Source organism: Andrographis paniculata, unplaced genomic scaffold, assembly GCF_009805555.1.
Source record: "Andrographis paniculata isolate CXL003 unplaced genomic scaffold, ASM980555v1 Contig9END, whole genome shotgun sequence".
NCBI lineage: Eukaryota > Viridiplantae > Streptophyta > Magnoliopsida > Lamiales > Acanthaceae > Andrographis > Andrographis paniculata.
In genome coordinates, this window is record NW_026137639.1 from 518002 (window position 1) to 538454 (window position 20453).

The window sequence follows — 20453 nt, forward strand, 5'->3', positions numbered from 1 at the left end:
TCCTTTATTACAAAACCTGTATAATATTTTTTTAATAAAATATATGCATTTAATGATTTATTTATTTTTAATTAATACAATTTATATGTATGTATTTATTTTATTTTTTTTTGTTGATTAAGTCATACGATTAAACTCGAGCTCTCAGCATCCAACAGTAATACTATGTTATATAAAAATTTATATGATATAATTTATATATTGTATTGTACATTTGTACTGATACATACATATATATATATATATATTAACAATTGTGCTAAAAAATAATAGTATAAATTATATATTGTATGTATTGTTATAATATATATATATATATCCAGTCAATATGAAAACCTGAGCTATATCCATATATTGTTGAGTTAACTCGGTCAATATGGAAACCCGAGCATATGTATACATATATTTGTGTGTACGTTGGATAATAATGCACTCCGTGAAAAACACATGTAACCATTGCATATGTATACATATATATACTTTTGTATTGTATTTTGTTGATTTTCTTAAACCGACTCATCATCACCATTTTCTGAAAAATATATCCTAAATATTTTTCTATAAAAATCACAAATATATAGTATTAATGAAAATATCTATACATTTTTAATGAATTATGGATCATAATATTTAAATTTTCCTACATTACATAGAACTTCTACTACATAGTATTCTAGTATACATATATATTCGGGACTCGGGAGGGGTAGGTATGAAATGAAAGTGACATATTCATATACATATACTACACATATATTCATACACATATATCTTCATAAATCTATATCATTATATTTTAAACACTCGAATATTTTAGAAAGAAATTGCAACAAAATAGAAAAAATAAAAACAAAAATTAAAATCAATCCAATTTCTTCCATCTATTAAGGTTAAAGATTCCATAAAGATTCTATCAATAAAAGCACCCAAAACAGAAGCAAAGCTAACTACAAAACAACACAACGAATTAACAGAGCAAACAGATCGAATGAGAGATCGATCAATCGATCGATCGACTCATCCCACAATTTCCAGACTCATTTATTACTATTGAACACAAATTTGTCAACACGAGGAACACAAGCAGAAGTATTCGACGATGAAGACGACGACAAATGCTGCAACAGCAATGAAGACGCAGAAAAGCTCGAATTATTGCTGCTCTGCAAATACAAGCTCCTCTTCATACCTGCCGCCGACGAACTTCCCTTACCGTCTCCATCTCCCTCCTCGTCGTCGTTCGATTTCCCGCCGCACTTCGCACCCGTCTCGTCATCCTTCGAACTCTCCTCCCTCTCGATCCTAATTTCCGTAAGCATCGCAGCCACGTCCTTCATCGAAGGCCTATCGTCCGGCGACGGATGCACGCAAAGCATCGCGACTCCTAACGTCTGCATCATTTCTTCAATCTCCGGCTCAGGACCCGATCGCAAACTCGGGTCCAAAACTTCCGCGCCGCGCTCCTGCTGCCTCACCCAATCTACAATGTGCTGCCCCTCGGGTATCGTCGGGTCGATCGGTTGCTTGCCTGTTAATACCTCGAGCATTACCACGCCGTAGCTGTACACGTCGCTCTTCTCCGTGATATTCATCATGTAGCCATACTCTGTCAAAAACTTTCGATAAATATCGCTGCAAATTACGGAAAGCAATTATTAAAAACGAATGCAGGTTCGTATGAGCTCACCGGGGGCGATGTAGCCGTAGGAGCCAGCGACGGTGTTGGAAGAACGAGCGTAGTTTCCGTCGTCAACGAGCTTTGCAACCCCGAAATCGGCGATGTAAGGTTCGAAATCGGGTCCAATCAAAATGTTGTTGGCCTTGATGTCCCTGTGGATGATCGGCGGAACGCAGTCGTGGTGCAGATACGCCAACCCTTGCGCCGCGCCGAGCATAATCTGGTATCGAACGTCCCATTCCAAGCAGCCACCGCGACGATGCTCGTGGAGCAAACTCCCGAGGCTTCCGTTGGGCATGTAATCGTACATTAGCAATCGCGTGTTTCGATTCCAACAGCAACCCAAGAATTTAACGATGTTCCTATGTCTGATCGACCCGAGCGTCTTAACCTCAGTGGAAAACGAGTCGCGCACTCCGTTTTCGTCGAAACCCGTTTGTACCATCGCCGGCCACAGCTTCTTCACCGCGATGACTTCTCCGTCGTCGAGTTCTGCTCGGTAGACGATTCCCGAGCATCCCTTTCCGATGGCGTTAGCCTCGACGAGACATCGCAGGATCTGCTCGACCGAGAAGCTCAGCTTCTGAAAGGGAGTGAGTTTCCACGACAACGATTCGCAACCGTCTCCCGACTCGGAATCCATTTCGTCCCTTTTCATTCTCCGCACCCTGAGAACGGCTAATATCCCGAGAATTCCGAGGACTATCGCCGCCACAGTCAGCAATGCAATGGCCAATTTCAGTCGCCAGGACCGCCTGCCGCCAGCTGTTCTGGTCGCCGGCGCAGCGCCTAAGAAGCACGAGTCGTGCCCGTGCGAACATAACCCGTTGTTTCCAGAAAGTTCTGATTCGGACAGCTGCCGGAAGAGATTGTTATCCGGAAGATAACCCGTGAAGTTATTGTGCGAAATGTTCAAGGAAACGAGGTTAACGAGCCCCGACAGGGACATCAAACTTCCTCCGAGGTTGTTGTGCGAAAGATCCATTACGGAAAGCTTGTCGAGGTCGACAATCTGCGCCGGGATTTCCCCTGTCAAGGCATTCCAGCTCAGGTTCAACGCGATTTCAAGTGCGTCGATTTTGAAGATCTCGACCGGAATGCTTCCAACGAGCCGATTCTTGCTTAAATCCAGCAGCTGAAGCCGCGAACACCTCCCGAGAGCAGCCGGGATTCTCCCCGAAAAGGCATTGCCGCTAAGCGACAGCCTGTTTAGCGCGAAAAGCTCGCCGAAACTCCCGGGAATCTCTCCGGAAAATCGGTTCATCGAAACATCCAACACCTCTAGTTTCGTAAGAGACGACAACGAACTCGGCAAGTTTCCTCCAAGTGAATTCCCAGCAAAATTCAGCATCTGAAGCATTCCGCAATTGCCGATTTCATCAGGGATCAAACCGCTAATACGATTATTCGATAAATCAAGAAAGCTTAGATTGCTAAGATCACCAATTTCTTTCGGTATTTTTCCGTCGATTTTGTTCCCTACCAATCTGAGCCGAGTAAGCGACTTGCAGTTCCCGATCTCCGGCGGAATAGGACCCGATATATCGTTGTATATCAATAAAAGCTTAGTCAGATTCGTAATTTGAAAAATGCTCGGGGGCAAGGTACCTATCAGCGAATTCCTCGACAAATCCAATGCCTGGAGGCTCCTGCAACCCGACAATGCCGAGGGAATGCTTCCTTCGATCTTGTTATTCCAAGCGAAGAACACCTGAAGCTGATCCAACAATCCAAGCTCCGGTGGAATCGATCCCGAAATCTGATTGCCGTCAATCTGAAACTGTATCAAGCTAGTCGCATTCGAAAGATTCGCAGGAATGAATCCCGAAATGTTGTTGCTGCTGATCATCAACTCCTGGAGGTTCGTCAGGTTCCCGAATGATTCAGGTATGCTTCCCGACAATGAATTCAGGGATACATCAAGAACAACCAAACTTTTGCAGCTCCCAATCTCTCCTGGAATGGCGCCGACAAAGTTGTTCTGCCATAGCAGCAGCTTCTCAAGCTTCTGAAGCTTCCCCAGCTCCGGCGGAATCGAGCCTGAGAGGCTGTTTTGGTACAGGTACACCTCCAGAAGCTCCGAGCAATTCCCGATGTCCGCCGGAATCTCTCCCGACAGCATTGTGGTGTAAATTGACAGCACCTGGAGGTTTTTCAACTGGCCTAATGAAGAAGGAAGTGCGCCGGAGATCTTTGTGTCCGCCATTCCCAAAACCTGCAAATTCAGACAATTCCCAAGCTCAACAGGGATTTCTCCATCGATGTCCTGATTACCTCCTGCTCTGATGATTTCTAAGCTCGAGAGCTTCCCAATCTCTGCAGGGATATTCCCACTCAACCTGTTATCGAAGATCTCCAAGCTTTTCAGGGCCGTGCAGCCGCCAATCTCCCCTGGAATTTTCCCCGTCAGCTGATTCGAACTCAGAGACAACTCCTCGAGGTTCTTAAGCTTCCCGATGCTCCCCGGAATGCTCCCATCGAGACTATTGAAACTAACATCGAGTGTTCTTAACGAAGAGCAGTCGCCGACGTCCATGGGGATGTTTCCCGTCAGATTCGCACCTGAAATTGTAAGTCTCTCGAGGAAGCTAAGCTTGGACAGATTGGGCGGAAATGGAAGCCCCAAATGAACAGACTGAATATCAATTTCTGTGACGAAGCCTTCCGTCGAACACCTTATGTGCGACCATTTACAGGGATTTGAATCCTGTGGATTCCAATCAGACAATGGCGAAGAAGACGACGAAGTATGAAGCCAGGAAATCAACACAGCAACCTCAGAGTTCGAAGCAGCCCTAGCCGAACTATCCGAAACGAATTCGAACAAAAATATGAGGAAATACCAACAGCAACGATGAAATTGGGGGAAATTCGGGGCGGCGTTCAAGAACTGCCTCGGCATCGGCATTTGCACAATTTCTTGGCCTCAAACCCTAGATCAATCGCGCATTGGGTCTCCCTACGCTAATATCTCTTCCTCCGACCTTCAATTTTTTGCAAAATTGAAGTGTTCGAGACTAATAGAGGAAGCACCATCTGACTTTGCAGGCAAGCAAGCAACAAAACTGCAGAAAAATTTTGGAAAACAGAAAACAATGCATTTTTTTTCTTCCTCGAATGAATAAAAGAATTGGAGGCACTCCCCCACCTCCTCCATTCCGCCATTTTTCTTCCTCGGGATTCTGTGTGTTTCCGTGGTTTCTGCAATTGTGTGGATTCCTCTCGCTCGCCATTGATAAAGTTTCGGCCAAACTTCATGTGTGATTGCATTGTTTTCCTCAACCAAACTCAATGCTATTGTTTTGGTAACTGGGCCAACAACTATGGCTTCCATTATTACGGTGAAGACGAAGATTGGGTACTGGATTGTTGAAAGATCCTGGAGTCGAGATCCAGGGAGACTGATATGCTCGATCATGAAATTCAAGGGCTCTGGGTTTTCGGACCCGTGATCCTGGGAGCTTATGTTTTAGATTTTGTGTAGAATATATAGTCTTGTTTGAGAGGTCCTGGTGTTGTGATCCAGATTCGCAGACCATTTCAAAAGCATATGATCCTCAACTGGTCTCCGTGGTCCTGGTGCTTTCAAATATAATATCTTTACTTGTTTAAATTCCACTTCTTGTTAGTCACTGTTACAGTGTTGAAAACCATATTTGGTGATAACATTTTAAATAGAGGTAAAGGAAAAAATAAAAACTGTACTTATATAGTATAATAATGAGCTTAGGGTAATTAATTTATTATTTGTCATATTTTTCAAAAGAAAAAGTTGCTGAGCAATTTCAGATTTTTAGGCTCAGCCACATGACCATACTGCCCTAATAGTTATTTATTTATTTAAAATAATATTTTAAATTGAAAAATTATTAATTATAAATAAATAAACCCTACTCCCAAACCATTCCGCCGTCCCCGTCCCCGTCCCTGACCCCATCCCCATCCCCATCCCCATCCTCATCCCCCACCTTTTTCTCTGGCTTTTCCTTGTTTTCTTTGTTTTTTTCTATTTCTTCTTCTCCTTCCCCTCTTCCTTATCCTTCTTCTTCTTCTTCCAAGTAGTCGTTGTGATATCTTCCCACCTCGAAGCGTAGAAGAAGAAGATAGAGAGTCGATTTGGTGCGGTGAGTTAATGGTTCATCTTCAAATACAGAGCATGCCAGCATCCACGCAAAAGTAAACAACAATAAACAAAATATCTAAACCAACGACAACGACGCAGTTGCTAGAGAATGAAACCCACGACTCCTCCCCCTAATGAATCCCGCGGACAAAGCCAGAGCTATACGCCGGCGGCCCCGCCGTTGTCATCAGCGGCGCGTCTTTGGCGACCTGCTGCTCAAAAGAATCTAAGGAATCAGTGGTCAAAGCTCAATTAAGCGATGGTTTCTGATAAACTGCCCAGGGAATTAAAAATAATCTATTCGAAGATCCATCAAACTCGACCTGAATAATCCTTTTTTCTTTCTGGATTATTGCCAATATAATTGTAAAAAAAGTTAATCTTTTAGAAATTTTCGACTAGGTTTCTGATAAACTGCCCAGGCATAAGGGACATGATTACTTGACTTCATTCTCACATTTCTCCGGCTATTCTATGTGTATCTCAAGTTATTTTTAAGATAACATAGTAATCGTAAAATTTGAGACGACTCAAAAAAACATTTAATCATATAATAATATCACTTAAAAAAAGTTTAAAAAATAAATAAATAAAAAGAAATAGAGATGATACTTCTTCCGTCATGTAAAAGTAAATTCATTTGGTTTAGACACAAATTTTAATATATTGTGTAATTTTTGTCTTTTATATATATAAAAAAATAATTACATGATAAAAGGTGGTATAATTTTCTTGCTAAAAGAGTAAACAAATTTTTGTTTTTAATATAACATACAAATAAGAAAAATGAGCATATTTTTATTTTTTATTTTATAACAAATAGGGTATCATATACTCCATCCATACCAAATCAATTGGGATTTAGTTTTGTGGCACAAAATTTAAAAAATATTGATATATCATAAGTCTTTTTTGTTGTTATTGTGAAAATATATTTTAATTTATGCATGAAAATAGTGATATTTATATACTAATAATCATCATCAAAAGTAAAAAGAGTTTTATGGTAATATAATTTTTATGATAATTAGATAATTAATTTGAGACAGAACTAAAATTAGAAAATAGATATAAGATGGATAATATATTATGCCGGGAGATCATATGCTGATGTATAATTAGGTTCGGCATTTGCTGAATTTAATCTCAGCAGTAAATCCTTTATCAACAATTTTAAAATTAAAAATTTTAATTAAAATTAATGGTTTTGATTGGATTCAGTTGTGCTGAATCTATTGATTCAACATAAAATCTGTATTGATATAGTATTCTCAATCTCCACAAACTAACGTCTAATGTCCAATCATTATTGTTCTATTTCTATTTTTATATATAATATTTACTTTTTTACTCTTACTTTATTTACTATTTTCTTTTCCATACACAAAATAAATGACAAATTTGTCATTTTATAACAATAAAACTAATTGTCTAAAAATACCTGTAAATATGAATTAGAACATTAGAAATGAACGAAAGGAATATATTATGTCAACTTAAATTAAAGACATCTGACATTAGCTACATAAACTTTAATTTCGTTTTTAATGTCTTTACTAACGAGAAAAGTGGATTTATAGACAAAAATTTTGTTAAAAAAAATATTATTTTCTTGTAGTGCCTGTACAACACACATGAAATTATTATGATATTAAATGATATTTTTAGCCACTACCAATTATGTAAAAACTTATTTTTGTATACTACCTTCATCATCAAAAGCTATATTTATTTAATCGAGCACGAGTTTTAAGAAATATTGGTAAAAGTATTTTTTTATAGTAAAAAAAAAATAGTACTCTCTCCGTCCTATAAAAAGAGTAATATTTACCTTTTGCACATTTTTAATACTAGTAGTATATTGGTTTGTAATTAAAAAAAAACAAAAACAAAAATATACTTATTAGTATTGTGTAATATAAAAATAATGATATTTATGTAATAATTTATAAATTGTAAGGATATTTATTATATTAGGTAAGTAGTACACGAGGAAATTGTACTCTTGTTTTGAGATAGACAAAAATGAAAAATAAAACTCTTTTTTATGAGACAAGAAAAATAGTATTTTTTTTTTTTAATAAAAAAAAAACAAGAATATTTTTAAATGAAAAAAAAAACATATATTTGAATGAAAAAAAAAAAAAAAAAACTAAAATTATATTTGTTCCAGTATACTTATAATTATAAAATTCAATCCATAGTGGACTCCTTCCACCAAACATCAATTATTCTTTATTTTTTCAAACTAGTTTCTCCCTGCTTAGTTAATTAATTAATGCGTTTATTTTTGGCATTAATTAATTAGATATCCCAAAAACTTAATTATTATAACCCTACTGGCCAAGATTACGTCAAGATCAATCTCACATGCAAGAGACAACAATTAAATCAAAATATGATAATAATAATAATAATAATAATAATAATAATAATAATAATAATAATTCAATATTGGATGGCCACCACTATAATAAGTAAAAAATAAAAAAAATAAAATAATAATAATAATAATAATAATAATAATAATAATAATAAGGGTAAACTGTTTTTAGTTCCGTAACTAGACCCCGTATCATTTTAGTCCCGTAAGTGGAGCCTGTCGCAAACTAGTCCCATAAGTGAAAATTTTTTCGTTGTTTTAGTCCTCCGACGCCAGAGACGCACGCGTGGCTCGCTGGAGGCTACATGTCCGCCAGGTCAACGACACCTGACGGACACGTGAATTTTATTTTATTTATACTTCGAATTATTAAAATTTATATAAGTTAATATTTAAAAATTAAAATATAATCTTATATAAAAATATTATTAGTCAATACATATACATAAAAATATGTATAATAAATAAATTATAGAAATATATTATTACATAATAAAAATATATAAAAATAAATAAATTATAGTGGGTGCTTAAAGGTAGTGAGTTGAATATAATTTACTATATCAGCTGATAAAATAAAATAATTTAAATATTGACATAAATATAATATAGATGAGATAAATAAAAAAAAATAAATAGCGTTAGTATTTTTATTTTTTATTTTTAACACAATATTGAATTTGAACCAATAGTTGGATTAATATATCATTAATCTAATGAATGATATTAATAACAGTTTAGAAATAAAATTTGTGTTCCCACAACTTTATTTTATATGATTTTCAAATAATATTACTAAAATTTATAATATATATCTCATAAAATAATTTACTCGTATCTTATTTGTATTTAATGTAACATTATTTTTATATTATATTGTGTGCGTCTATATAATATTATATATTTTTATAATATTAATAGAAAGTATGTTAAAAATATTTTGGGATAAAAATATTTTATATTTATTATAATATAATTTATCCGTTTTGTTTTAAAATATTATTTTTATCACTTCGGCTATACCATATTAATACTAAAATATCATTAGTTTTTACATAAATTACAGTAATACTATTATACATAAAATTACTTTACATATAAAGTCAAACGATAAAAATGTCAAAAACTTCTTACACACTTTCATTAATCAATAAAATACTACTTCCTTCATCTCACTTAAATTGTCCACTTCTTACTTATAATGTTTTAATTTTGGGCGTCGTTGAAGTCTTGTTGTAAATCTCTTTAAGGTCAAGTATTAGCGATTTAAGTTCTATATAACTCTGTTTATATAATTACATTCATACCTCCTATCGCTCTCGTAATATATATATATATATTATCCGCTTATGCACCACCACCATTCGCTTATTTCATCCAGGATAATTTAGTCATTAAGGAATACACAGATCAAACACAACACCTCTTGGTCACCCTCTATCGCTCAATATATATATTTCACACTCATCGCCCTCGCTCACCTCCGGCTTACAAACCACTTTCACTATCTTCATCACCCATCAGTTCCGCTTCGCTCACCTCCGCTCACCTTGATCGCTTTCTTTAATTTATGTTCTTATCTAGCTTTATGTTTGTGTAATACCCCGTAAAATAATAGTTGGAAGTTTTCCGGAGTCGGACAAATTTTATTTTGGACCTAATTTATTTTGGATTTTTAATGTAAGAAATTAAACAATTTGGTTTAAATTAGGAATAAAAAAATTGAATTTGGGCCCAAGTAGAGTAAAACAATTAATAAAGACTTAAGTATTTTATGTTTAATAGAAAAAAGGGAAGGAGCAGCCAGCAGACATGCCTACACGCCGCCACCCCTCCCCTGTTCTTCTTGGAGTTCTTCTTCTCCAAAACTTTTCATTTTGGTCTCTTCTCTTGAGGTAAGTGGGATTAATCTTAAATAGATAATATATTCTAATCCTAGACCCCTCCTATTGATATTTTTTTAAAAAATTATTGTCAAATGAGTTTGTCCTAAAAGTGTTAGATTTTGCCAATTTCTTCTAGAAAGTTGATTATAATGCTTATGTGAAAATTATTATTGAATTTTAAATTGAAAATTGTAGAATTTATGGGATGGGTTTGAAACCCTAGTTTTGCCCTAACCTAGTTATGATTTTTGGAAAAAGATTTACGATTATATTTAAATATTACGATTTTTAGAATTAGAACATGCCTATTGTGATTGACATATTTTTCAAAGGTTTATTTGACGAAATAAAGTGAGATTATAACGAACTTGTTGGGTATAATATCCTACTTTTGCATGGTTAAATGTTGACAATTAAAATATTTTGAGTTTAAAACACTCTTTTTGAAAGTTGCCTAAGAGCATGTTGAGTATTTGGTCAAATTGGTAATTGAAACTATCCGTTGAGCCCGATCGTTTCGATGGTAAGGCATAGTCTTCCACCTCTGTGCCTTACAAACACGTGAGGGTATACCAGTATTTTAGAATAACTAGCTAACCTCGAATTGGAACCCGAATGGGCTAGATCGAGGAATCGAGATGGCATGTTCCCTTTTTGGGTGATTCCGAGGTGCCCGAGGTACCCGAATGGCTGTGATCTGTTCTTGATGTTTTCCCACACACTACTTGTACTCAATGGGATGGAACTCAACCCTGTAGAGGACTACTTGAGCTACGATCCCTTTATTTATTATATTTATGCAAAACCTCTCGGATTTGGTAATTAAGGAAACAATGCACTTGTTAGGGCTAGATCTAGAGCCTGGCTCTCAGTAGGAGCAACCATGGCAATTAATTTTTAATTTTAGCTATTATTAGATATATTAAAATTTATTTTAAATTTTATCTCATAATTTTCTCAACAATTACTTAATTTAATTTTAATTCTAAAATTATTTTAATAAGAAAATTTCTATAATCTCATCCTCATTGCTTTTAGAATTTCAGTAAAATATTATAAAGTCTACAATTATTATTAAATATATTAAAATTTAATTTAAAATTTATCTCATATTTTTCATTTACAATTCTAATTCTAATAAACTCTAACAATTTTTTTTCTAATCTTATATACATCGTCTTTAGCATTTGTAATAAATATTATTAAATTATTGGCTTTATAATAGTCAATATTGTAAAATTTTATAATAGTTAAGTATCTACCACAAATTAAGTTCGACAGTCCATTCCTTATTGTTCGTTAATAGTATTTTGAAAAGAAAAAAAAAATTGTTCATAAGGCTTATCGTTTCATTTTGTTAAGAATCCTCAAAATGTCCGAGACGGCTCTGGCTAGATCACCACAGAAAGATCGCTAAGGACTGAATTTTAACATTGCATCGACAAATCTTAGGTACTCCTTCCGTCAGGCAAAAATGGGTTTGTTTGGCAGGGTACAAATACTAACAAAAACAATAAAAAATGTTCTCTTTATTTTCATTCTAAGTATTTTTTTTTACTATTTTTTTTTCTTTTATTCAAAAATATCTATTTTCTATTTTAATAAAAGTAATTATTTATTAATATTAAAATTTAATTTTCATATTAGATATAATTGATTTATACTTAAAGTCAAAAGATAAAAGTCATAAAAATAAAATATCAAAATTTTTTATATGTTTTTATTTATTAATAAAATATTACTCATTCAGTTTATTTAATAAGTTTACAATTATATTTTACGCCATTATATTAATACTAAAAATATACTTATATTTATATAATTTTTTATATATCATTATATTTGTATTACAAAATACTAATAGAAATGTGTCATTTTTTCTTAATTTGTAATACGTTTTGATACGATAATTAATATTTAAATATAAAAAAAATAAATGTAAATTTTTAAAGTGGATAGAAAAAATATTAATTTTTAATCTATTACAAAATTTTAAAATGGTACTTTGTAGTGCACAATATTATTTTAATATTAAAGTTAGAGTTGTGTAGAGATACTTTGGAAATTCAGCAAAGGATGCAGTCAATTGATGGTGCGAAGAATGGTACAAATGATTGCATGAGAATCCTATAAACAAAGAGTCAAAAGACCACAAAGCAAAGCTATGAAAAAGGTTTTGCCCATGATTGCAGGAGGTGATGGCATCTATGGAATCTAGGCACGTGTTGTTTATATATATATATATATAATTTTTTTTTTTTCACCACCTCCACACCAAACAAATCAAATTAAAGTGAAAGTCAAAATAAAGATGAATAAATAAACAAGGATTTTGTTTTGTGGTATTTGGTTATCTTTGAAAGTAATAGAAACGTAAGTCCATATAATATCAAATAAGTATTTGATATAATATTTTAAAAATTAAAAATAAGTTTTAATAAAAAAATTTTTAAATAAAATAATTATTTAATATAATATTATATTATTTTAAAAACATATTAATTTAAATCAATCCAACGTGGGCTGTGTCATTGCAGAGTTAGATTGAAGCCCGGGTTTCGCCTTCTTACTAAAAGTTGACCCAGGAAGCCCAATTTATTGAGCAAGAAATAAATAGATAGCAATAATGAGCCCATGATCTAGGGCCTGTAGTACTTTTTCTTTTATTGTTAAGAAAAAAAAATGTTTGTTAGAGATTTTTGTAGATTTTCTATTATTCTTTAGAAATATCAAGTTACAATATCAATTTTTTTTTTAAAAAAAAACAAATTCATAATATACTAAAAATTAATTTAAAATTTCACATCCACAGACCTCCATCCCAATTCAACTAAGTATTTGTATCATTTTTATATGTCATATTCAATTTTTTCTTTCAATTATAGTAAAAAATAAATATTAAAAATATTGGCAACTTTTACAAAATATTCATTCTTTTTTTTTTTTTTTTTTTAAATATCAAACTTATTTAAATATTTCCACTAGGTAATTTAATGTTGTGACTATTATTTTATTTTATATTATTTGGCATTCACATCTTATGTAAATATATTAGTGCGATTAAAGGAGACACAGAGAGAAAGGAATTGAATTTTGAAGACAGGAATAAAGGGCACAAATTAGTACTACAAAGAACGATGGGCAAGGGCAGAATTGAAAAGGGTACAACTTCTTCTTATGTTCAGTTCAGTTTTGCAGTATGCCACACACCTGCCCTGCCCATACATTGACTGTGTTGAACAATGTATATGTATGCATGAACATCAGCATTAATTACAGGGATGGGATTGGATGAAATGAAATATATATATGTTTAATAACAGTAGCAATTGATGTGGGGATTTGGATTGCAGGTGACGGAAAGAAAAATGTACATTTGTCATATTCATTTGTTTTTTTTTATTTTATGACGTGAATCTAATTACCTACAGGTCTGACACACAAATCGCACTAGGCCAACCATGTGTGGCAGGTGACCTGAGGCGTCAGAGATTTGAATCCGTAACCTCACGGTCACACATCCAATCCCCAAACCACCAGGCCGTCTTTTACGGGACTTGTTATATGCATTTCTTTAGTAGGGTTACATATATATATATATATATAGAGAGAGAGAGAGAGAGAGAGGGGTAATATATATAATTTATTGTTGTAGGAAGTAATAATCCTTTTAAGAAAATGCAAAAATTCGAAGGATGTACGTACGTACCTTAACAATGATATATATCACTTTTACTTGTGTGTATAGTACTTTGATTCATTTAGCACTGGGCACCTCTGCGGCAGCTTAGAGCGCCAGCTTGGGAGGTCAGGATGTCCACAAGGGAAGATGATTTCGCTGCCAGGCTGGAGGCTCTCGCGTAGCTGGCGGCGGCGCCGCGCCCCGATGGGGTGAAGTAGGCTCCATTTAGCATAAGATCGCCGTCGGATCTCCAATTCCAGTGCCTCCATCTTCCATTGCCCGAATTCACTACTCTCTTGGTTACCTGCCATGTCAATTATTATTAACCCAATAATAATAATAATAATAATTATTAATTGATGCAGTTTGGGCAGACCTCTTTGGCGTAGGGGTTTGTCGGGGCTAGGTATCTGTTACCCTGGCTGTTGATGGTGGGATTAGCGCTGCCGCCAATGGCATACATCTCCCAGTGAGTGTAGTCATTGTTCACCACGTGGAAATATCCATGCCTGCATCTGCAATATTTTCACATTTAAGGAATAATACTGATTATTTATATATGTTGCAAATTAGTACTATAATGAATGTATGTATTATATATTACCTTGGCATTCTCTGTATCAGGCCTTCGCCGAAGTGATTGTAGGCAATGGTGACCTGCATGATCCTGTCTCTGGCGTACGTGTCACTGTGCCCCAATAGCATAACCTACAGCAAAATTAAATAAAGAGAGATCAAAAAATGTTGGCAGGGGAATAAAATAGTAATTGCATTGCATTACCTCGTTATGATGAGTGAAGTAATTATTTGAAATGGTGATGGCAGTTGATCCCATGATAGCATCGATGAGGCCATCAGTGCAGCTGGACAGAGAGTTGTGGTCGATCCAGATATGGCTCGAACCGAAGATGGAGATCCCATCGCCGTCGGCGATCGTCCGCCAGCCGTAGTGAGAAGGCGAGCTCCTGACCATGGCGTTCCCGGTGCGCTTGCAGTCGTGGATGTGGAGGCCGTGGATGATTATGTTGGTCACGAACTGGATGGTGATGCAGGCGCCGTTGGCGATGTGGACGTTGGCGCCGCGGCCGTCGATGGTCTTGAAGCTGTTCATGATGAGCTCCTGCTTTAGGATTATGACCATGTCGCGTTTGAAAACGATCCAGAGGGGGCGGTCCTGGATCACGGCGTGCCGGAGAGTGCCCGGGCGGGGGTTCACGGGGTCGTCGTCGCCGGGATCGGTGACCACGTAGTATCGGCCGTCGCGCCCGCCGACGGCGTTGCGGCCGAAGCCGATGGAGCAGTCGGCCAGGCGGCGGCGGTTGCGGATCCAGTTGCGGTCGCATCTCCAGCAGTCGTCGATGGGGTTTCCCACCCCGCATGAAAAGAATCCTAATCTTCGTCTTTCGGTGCTGTTACGGATAATCCTGTAAAATAAATTATCAAACCCATTGTTACAAGTGTCGCATAGTTTAAGGTCGAATAACTTTTTATGTATGATAAGTAATAACCGCTTGATTATTATATTTATATACTAAGTATTAGAGAATGAAGTCGCTGTTATTGTGCTGAGTATACGGTTCGGGTACAATACTTGTCCAAATAACATTGATCAAGATTCAAGAGTAAGCATATCGATCAAGATCAAGTGTCCAAATAAAATAATACATAGAGCACAATCGAGATTCAAAAAAAATAAACAGACAACTAGGACCCTAGATCACATATAATACAAATACAATAATATATAATTTAATTTGAAAGCATATCACACTAGTCAATTATTTACTATTTAGCCCCTTCAACACGGCTTCAAATCTCCTCTATTCCATTATTATTCACTTAGAAACTACAAGAATGCAGATACCAAATAAGTCCAAGCACAAAAATGTAGGCGAAATAAATTATGTGACATATTTCAATTGTCCAAACGAAAGACACACCATATAAAATCATGAGTTTTACAGTAAACTAGGACAAAATTAATCTATTAAATTCAATGTATCTGGTGCAGGGGAGGGCACTAGTTTAGTGTAAAAAAGCCAAGCTGTAAATTTAGGACAGGGGTGAGGAAGATGCATATGACTAGAAAGGACTACGGACAATACGGAAAGTGGGTGATCGCGATGTTGGGTGAATGTGCAGTTGAGGAATAAGTGCAAGTGGTAGGGGGCAATTAATAAAATTCTAACTACAACTACAAGGCGTCGGTGGAGGGAACTCCACACTAGGCAGATGTCAATTAAATTGGGGGATGGTCTCATGGCAGTGTCAGTATGTATAAATATGATATACACGTATAATATATATATATATATATATCATTCATCTTTCAGATCTGCCGGAATGTGGATAGATCTGGCTTCTCTTGAAGGTTGGCATTATTGCCAGCCTGTGTGGAGAGAAGCAATAATACTAATATATATATATTTCTGTGAACTACCCTCCAATCACTTGTCTTTAATGGAGTTCGGCATACACTATCCTTATCTGTTCTTCCCCATCTTCTCAACTATAAATGCTACAACAAGACTTCAGTTACTCCAATTGGATTATCCAAATTAAACAAATAGAAACTCAGCAATTTAGATAAAAAAAGAGTTCATTCTCACCTCCCCATAAAGTTCAATTCTTGAAGTCCTATTGGATAATGTATCCATCTATCTACTCACGACTAGGGGCACAGTAGAGATAAAAAATAAAATAAAAAAAATAACTTTTTCAATTTTGATAAATAGAGGATCTACATAGAGATAAGGAGGGCAACTACCGTTGTGAACAGAGAGAAGTCCAAAATTGAACAAACACAGTATTTGGCAAATAAAGACACACAAGTTATTGACAAGAGAGGGAAAAGAGCAATAAAGTTAATGCGGTATGCACAGATCTCACAACAGAGGCATGTGCTTAATCTGCCAGCGCATAAAATTTTATATAGTCAAGTTCGACAGGGGGTAAATAAGAAGCCCTTATTACTTGGACACTATGATAACAAGAACTCATGTTTTCAGACTGTGCAGACAAAATCAATGATGCATCATCAATGCAAATTCATACTCAGAACAAATGAAAAAAAACGATTAAATGCAGAGGTTACAGTCATACCTTAGAATAACTATAGAAAGGAGTTAATCAAAGGCCGGACGGCACATAGAACATGCGTATTAACCTAATTATTCACTGGGCATATAATTTCATGTTATATATGCAGAAAACAGCTCTTAAACATGAATAGGAAATACGTAGCGGAGAATGGATTTTGAAGAAGCATAATCTGAACACTCCAGGATAACAAAAAGGTGTCTGTGGCGATCACGCAAAGAGAATTTTGCTAATAGATTTGAGTAGGTGGGGAATGCAAAGCATTAATGGAGTTCTGCGAAAGGATGTACGGGTCACGTGAGGCTTCCTTTCAGTTTTGTTTGCTACACCCAATATTATCATTAATTGGAGACACATGATTTCTGGGTGATCATTGTTTTTTTAAATCAAGGAGTTGTAATTTCACCGCGGAATCTTATATCCCAGAGATGAGATGAAAAATGCAGACTTACATATCAACATCGGCAGCTATAACTTCCGGATCGTCCACGGTGTCTCTGTGATTAAATTTTGCTGTTTCACCTCTGCTGTAGATTCAAGAAACCGTGATTTACTATCATAGAAAACATTAATACATGCCAAAAATATATGAGTTTACTTTCAGTTAGAGGTACAATGAAGTGAAATATTTTACTCTTTCTAAATTATAATTTCTCCATAGGTGAGGTGGATTTTCCAAAATTAGTTACCATTTCTGAGAACAGGTCGCAGTATTCACTCTTAACCTTTTAAAACTAAAAATTAATGTTGCAAAATGCAGTTAGAGCCAAAAATCAATTTGTACTGTGTTTAAAAATGTTTATTGAGACGTTTGCAGATGTTAATATGTGAATTTTTATAGAATAAGATTATATTTTTGGGTAGGGGACAATTGAGTCAAAATAATGATGAATGATTGCGTGAATTGAACCTCAGTGATGATCAAAAGATCAAAAAATAAGCAACAGAATTAACTATCATCTTTCAGATCCACTCGAGTAATTTTTGAAATATTTCATAAGCAAGCATGTCGCACGGTGCTGAGTGCTGTGCCTAACGTGTAAGTCAATTTACCGGGAGAAACGAAATACGGATTTGCTAACCTTTCCGCCATGGTTGAGTTCATCAAACTCCGCAACTGCCTGCTCTCTTCGCCGCTGCAAAACACATTAAAATTTAAGATCTTCATTTCGGTGCAGAGTATTACTATTCACACATACATGATCTTACAGCAGTAATTGAAGAAGTTTCTTGCAATGCTGCAGTTAATTCTAAATTATAATCCAAATTCTACCAGATTCTATAGAGCCGTCGAGCACGCTTATGTGCGAACTGAATCGAAATCAAACGAATCTCTTCAACCAAAACCACACACTCCTCCAACGAACTCGTCGCTAGCTCCAAACCGTAACCAAATTAATTTTAATGCAACTAACTTACCTCGCTGTCAGTGCAAATTCATTAACGAACATCAGAACAGCTAGGAATGCAGGTAGGGCAATAATTCTCGGTGAAGCCACCGCCATTGATCGATGACGTCGCCTAACGAACGCTCCTCCAACTCCCCCAAACGCCACTGTATAGCCTCTCCGCGAGTGCAACTTAAATGACTCTGTACGTATGAATTAATGCGGAGAGGAAAATGTAACTAATGTGTTAACCGAACGCCACAGCGCCAGAGCCTTTTATAAGAGACGGGAAGTAGAGAAATAAAAGCGTACGTACGTACACATAACCGGCGCGTCAATCATTAGAGGTCCCTGGCGCCGAGATCCGGATACATCTACACCACTAATGTATGTGGACCCCACAATAAATCAACGGTCCAGATTCCCTACTTGTTACCTTCCTAATTTTCCGTCATACTACACGTAGTAATGCTTTCCTATGTTCTGACACTTCCTGTAAATAATAATAATAATAAAAGTAATGATTCAGTAATTATTCTCTTCTTTCATTAAAAATAAATAAATAAAATGAAAAAGTAAAAAATCACATAAATTTATGGAATTATTTTACTAATCTGCAAGAATGTATTTGTCCACTATTTAGTTAAATTTATATTGTAACCTGTGTAAAAATATAATTTTTTTAAATGTTTTTCACAGCGAACGTATGACCATAAAACTGCATCGGTTCAAGCTGACCGACTGGTGTCGGTGGGTCACGTGCCGGGCCACATCCCACAACATCACTAAAAATAGTTAAAATATGATGTATTTTTGGTTGTGTCACAGTACTCATAACTGTTTCGCTAAAATAAATTATATAATAAAAAATTTATTTTACATTTATAATATTACATTACTATTTTATTACAATAAAATATGTCAATGAATACAATTTGGTTACCGCGTGCGTCGGTCGAAGTCACCGTCTGTTCTAGTAACCATTGGCACTCCAATTTTCTTACAATAGATATATTAAATGAACTATATTTAAAAACCAATAATAATAATAATAATAATAATAATAATAATTGAGAAAAAAAAAAAAAAGGCATGGCAACCAAAAAAGTTGAGATGTATATGTTTTATAAGTTGTATTTATTGTCATGAAATTAGGGCTTATAATTAGGCAAATTTTAAATTCCTATGTTAAAGCATCTAACTTATTAATTAATATTTTCTGAAGAAGAGTAGAACTAAACATAGATTTTTCGTTGTGCAGCAAATGAATTTGCACTGGGGATAAAAACAAATTTGATGCAATTCAATAAAATTATAGTATATATAGATATATATATATATATAAACAATCATTTTCTATTTTTTAGTGATATCAATCAAGTTTGTTCGGATGCTCTTATAAACTCATTAATCTTTTAAAAACAAAAATAAAATAATGTGTTTTTAATATTTGGTTTGGTTTAGTTTGAGTTTAAATTTTTTTTTATTTGAATTTTTTTGTATGAATGATATTTTATAAGAAAAATTAATGTATTTTATTGAAAATTTTACTCTTAATTGGGTTGTGTTAATTTTAGTTTGGAACCAAAGTTTATGTCATATTTCATGGATGAGCATGGAAAATAAAATGTTAAAGAGCATAATGTATAATATACATTATATCAAAATTATTTTTTTCATGTTTATGTAGGTTAGTAATAGAGAGAACATGTGTATATGTATATATATATTTGATGAAGTATTATTTGAGAATTAATGTAAGACGATTTTAAATTTTTAAATAACCCAACCTTTTTATGGAGTTAATATTTCGAACAAATACTAATGATGATCACAAGATTCAGTTACACCTGTTTAAGAACAATTGAACAAAACTTTACTTTACAACAATTTGACTCGATCCCAAATTAATCTACATTCTAAATTTATTAAAGCCTTAAAATTACTTGTATTAATTCTTCTGTTTAGCAAGTATAAATTCATATTTTCTTATATTAATATCGCTACATTGAATTAAAATATAATGACAAAATCATCTTTACATATAAATTTACACCTCTTAGTTATTATTTAAATATAAGATTTATTAAATCTTGCATCAAAAGTAAATTTATATTATTCATATCCATAACATTATACGAAATTAAAATACAATAATAAAATTATCTTAACTACTATTAAAATACAAATATATATTAAAATTTAAGCCAAAAT

At 34.5% G+C, this 20453-nt stretch overlaps 2 protein-coding genes across 4 annotated transcripts; both read right to left on the reverse strand.

The window, feature by feature from the left end:
- Positions 1-872: 872 nt before the first annotated feature.
- On the reverse strand, positions 873-5276 carry LOC127244350 (LRR receptor-like serine/threonine-protein kinase RGI2). The gene is made up of 2 exons (XM_051264840.1): positions 1688-5276; positions 873-1606 (listed from the first exon to the last, which is right to left on the reverse strand). The coding sequence occupies exons 1-2, from the start codon at positions 4584-4586 to the stop codon at positions 1038-1040; spliced, it is 3468 nt and encodes a 1155-aa protein (XP_051120797.1). The 5' UTR covers positions 4587-5276; the 3' UTR covers positions 873-1037.
- Positions 5277-13208: 7932 nt separating this feature from the next.
- LOC127244105 (probable pectate lyase 8) lies at positions 13209-18685 on the reverse strand. Of its 3 annotated transcripts, none has more exons than XM_051264440.1 (8): positions 18556-18685; positions 18271-18442; positions 17934-17987; positions 17304-17378; positions 14534-15176; positions 14357-14460; positions 14129-14267; positions 13210-14056 (listed from the first exon to the last, which is right to left on the reverse strand). In XM_051264440.1, the coding sequence occupies exons 2-8, from the start codon at positions 18354-18356 to the stop codon at positions 13832-13834; spliced, it is 1326 nt and encodes a 441-aa protein (XP_051120397.1). In that variant the 5' UTR covers positions 18357-18442; positions 18556-18685; the 3' UTR covers positions 13210-13831. The 3 variants fall into 3 exon arrangements, with proteins under 3 accessions (XP_051120399.1, XP_051120397.1, XP_051120398.1); XM_051264441.1 differs by having other exon boundaries at positions 18560-18683; XM_051264442.1 differs by lacking the exon at positions 18556-18685 and having other exon boundaries at positions 13209-14056; positions 17304-17375; positions 18271-18491.
- Positions 18686-20453: the final 1768 nt, after the last annotated feature.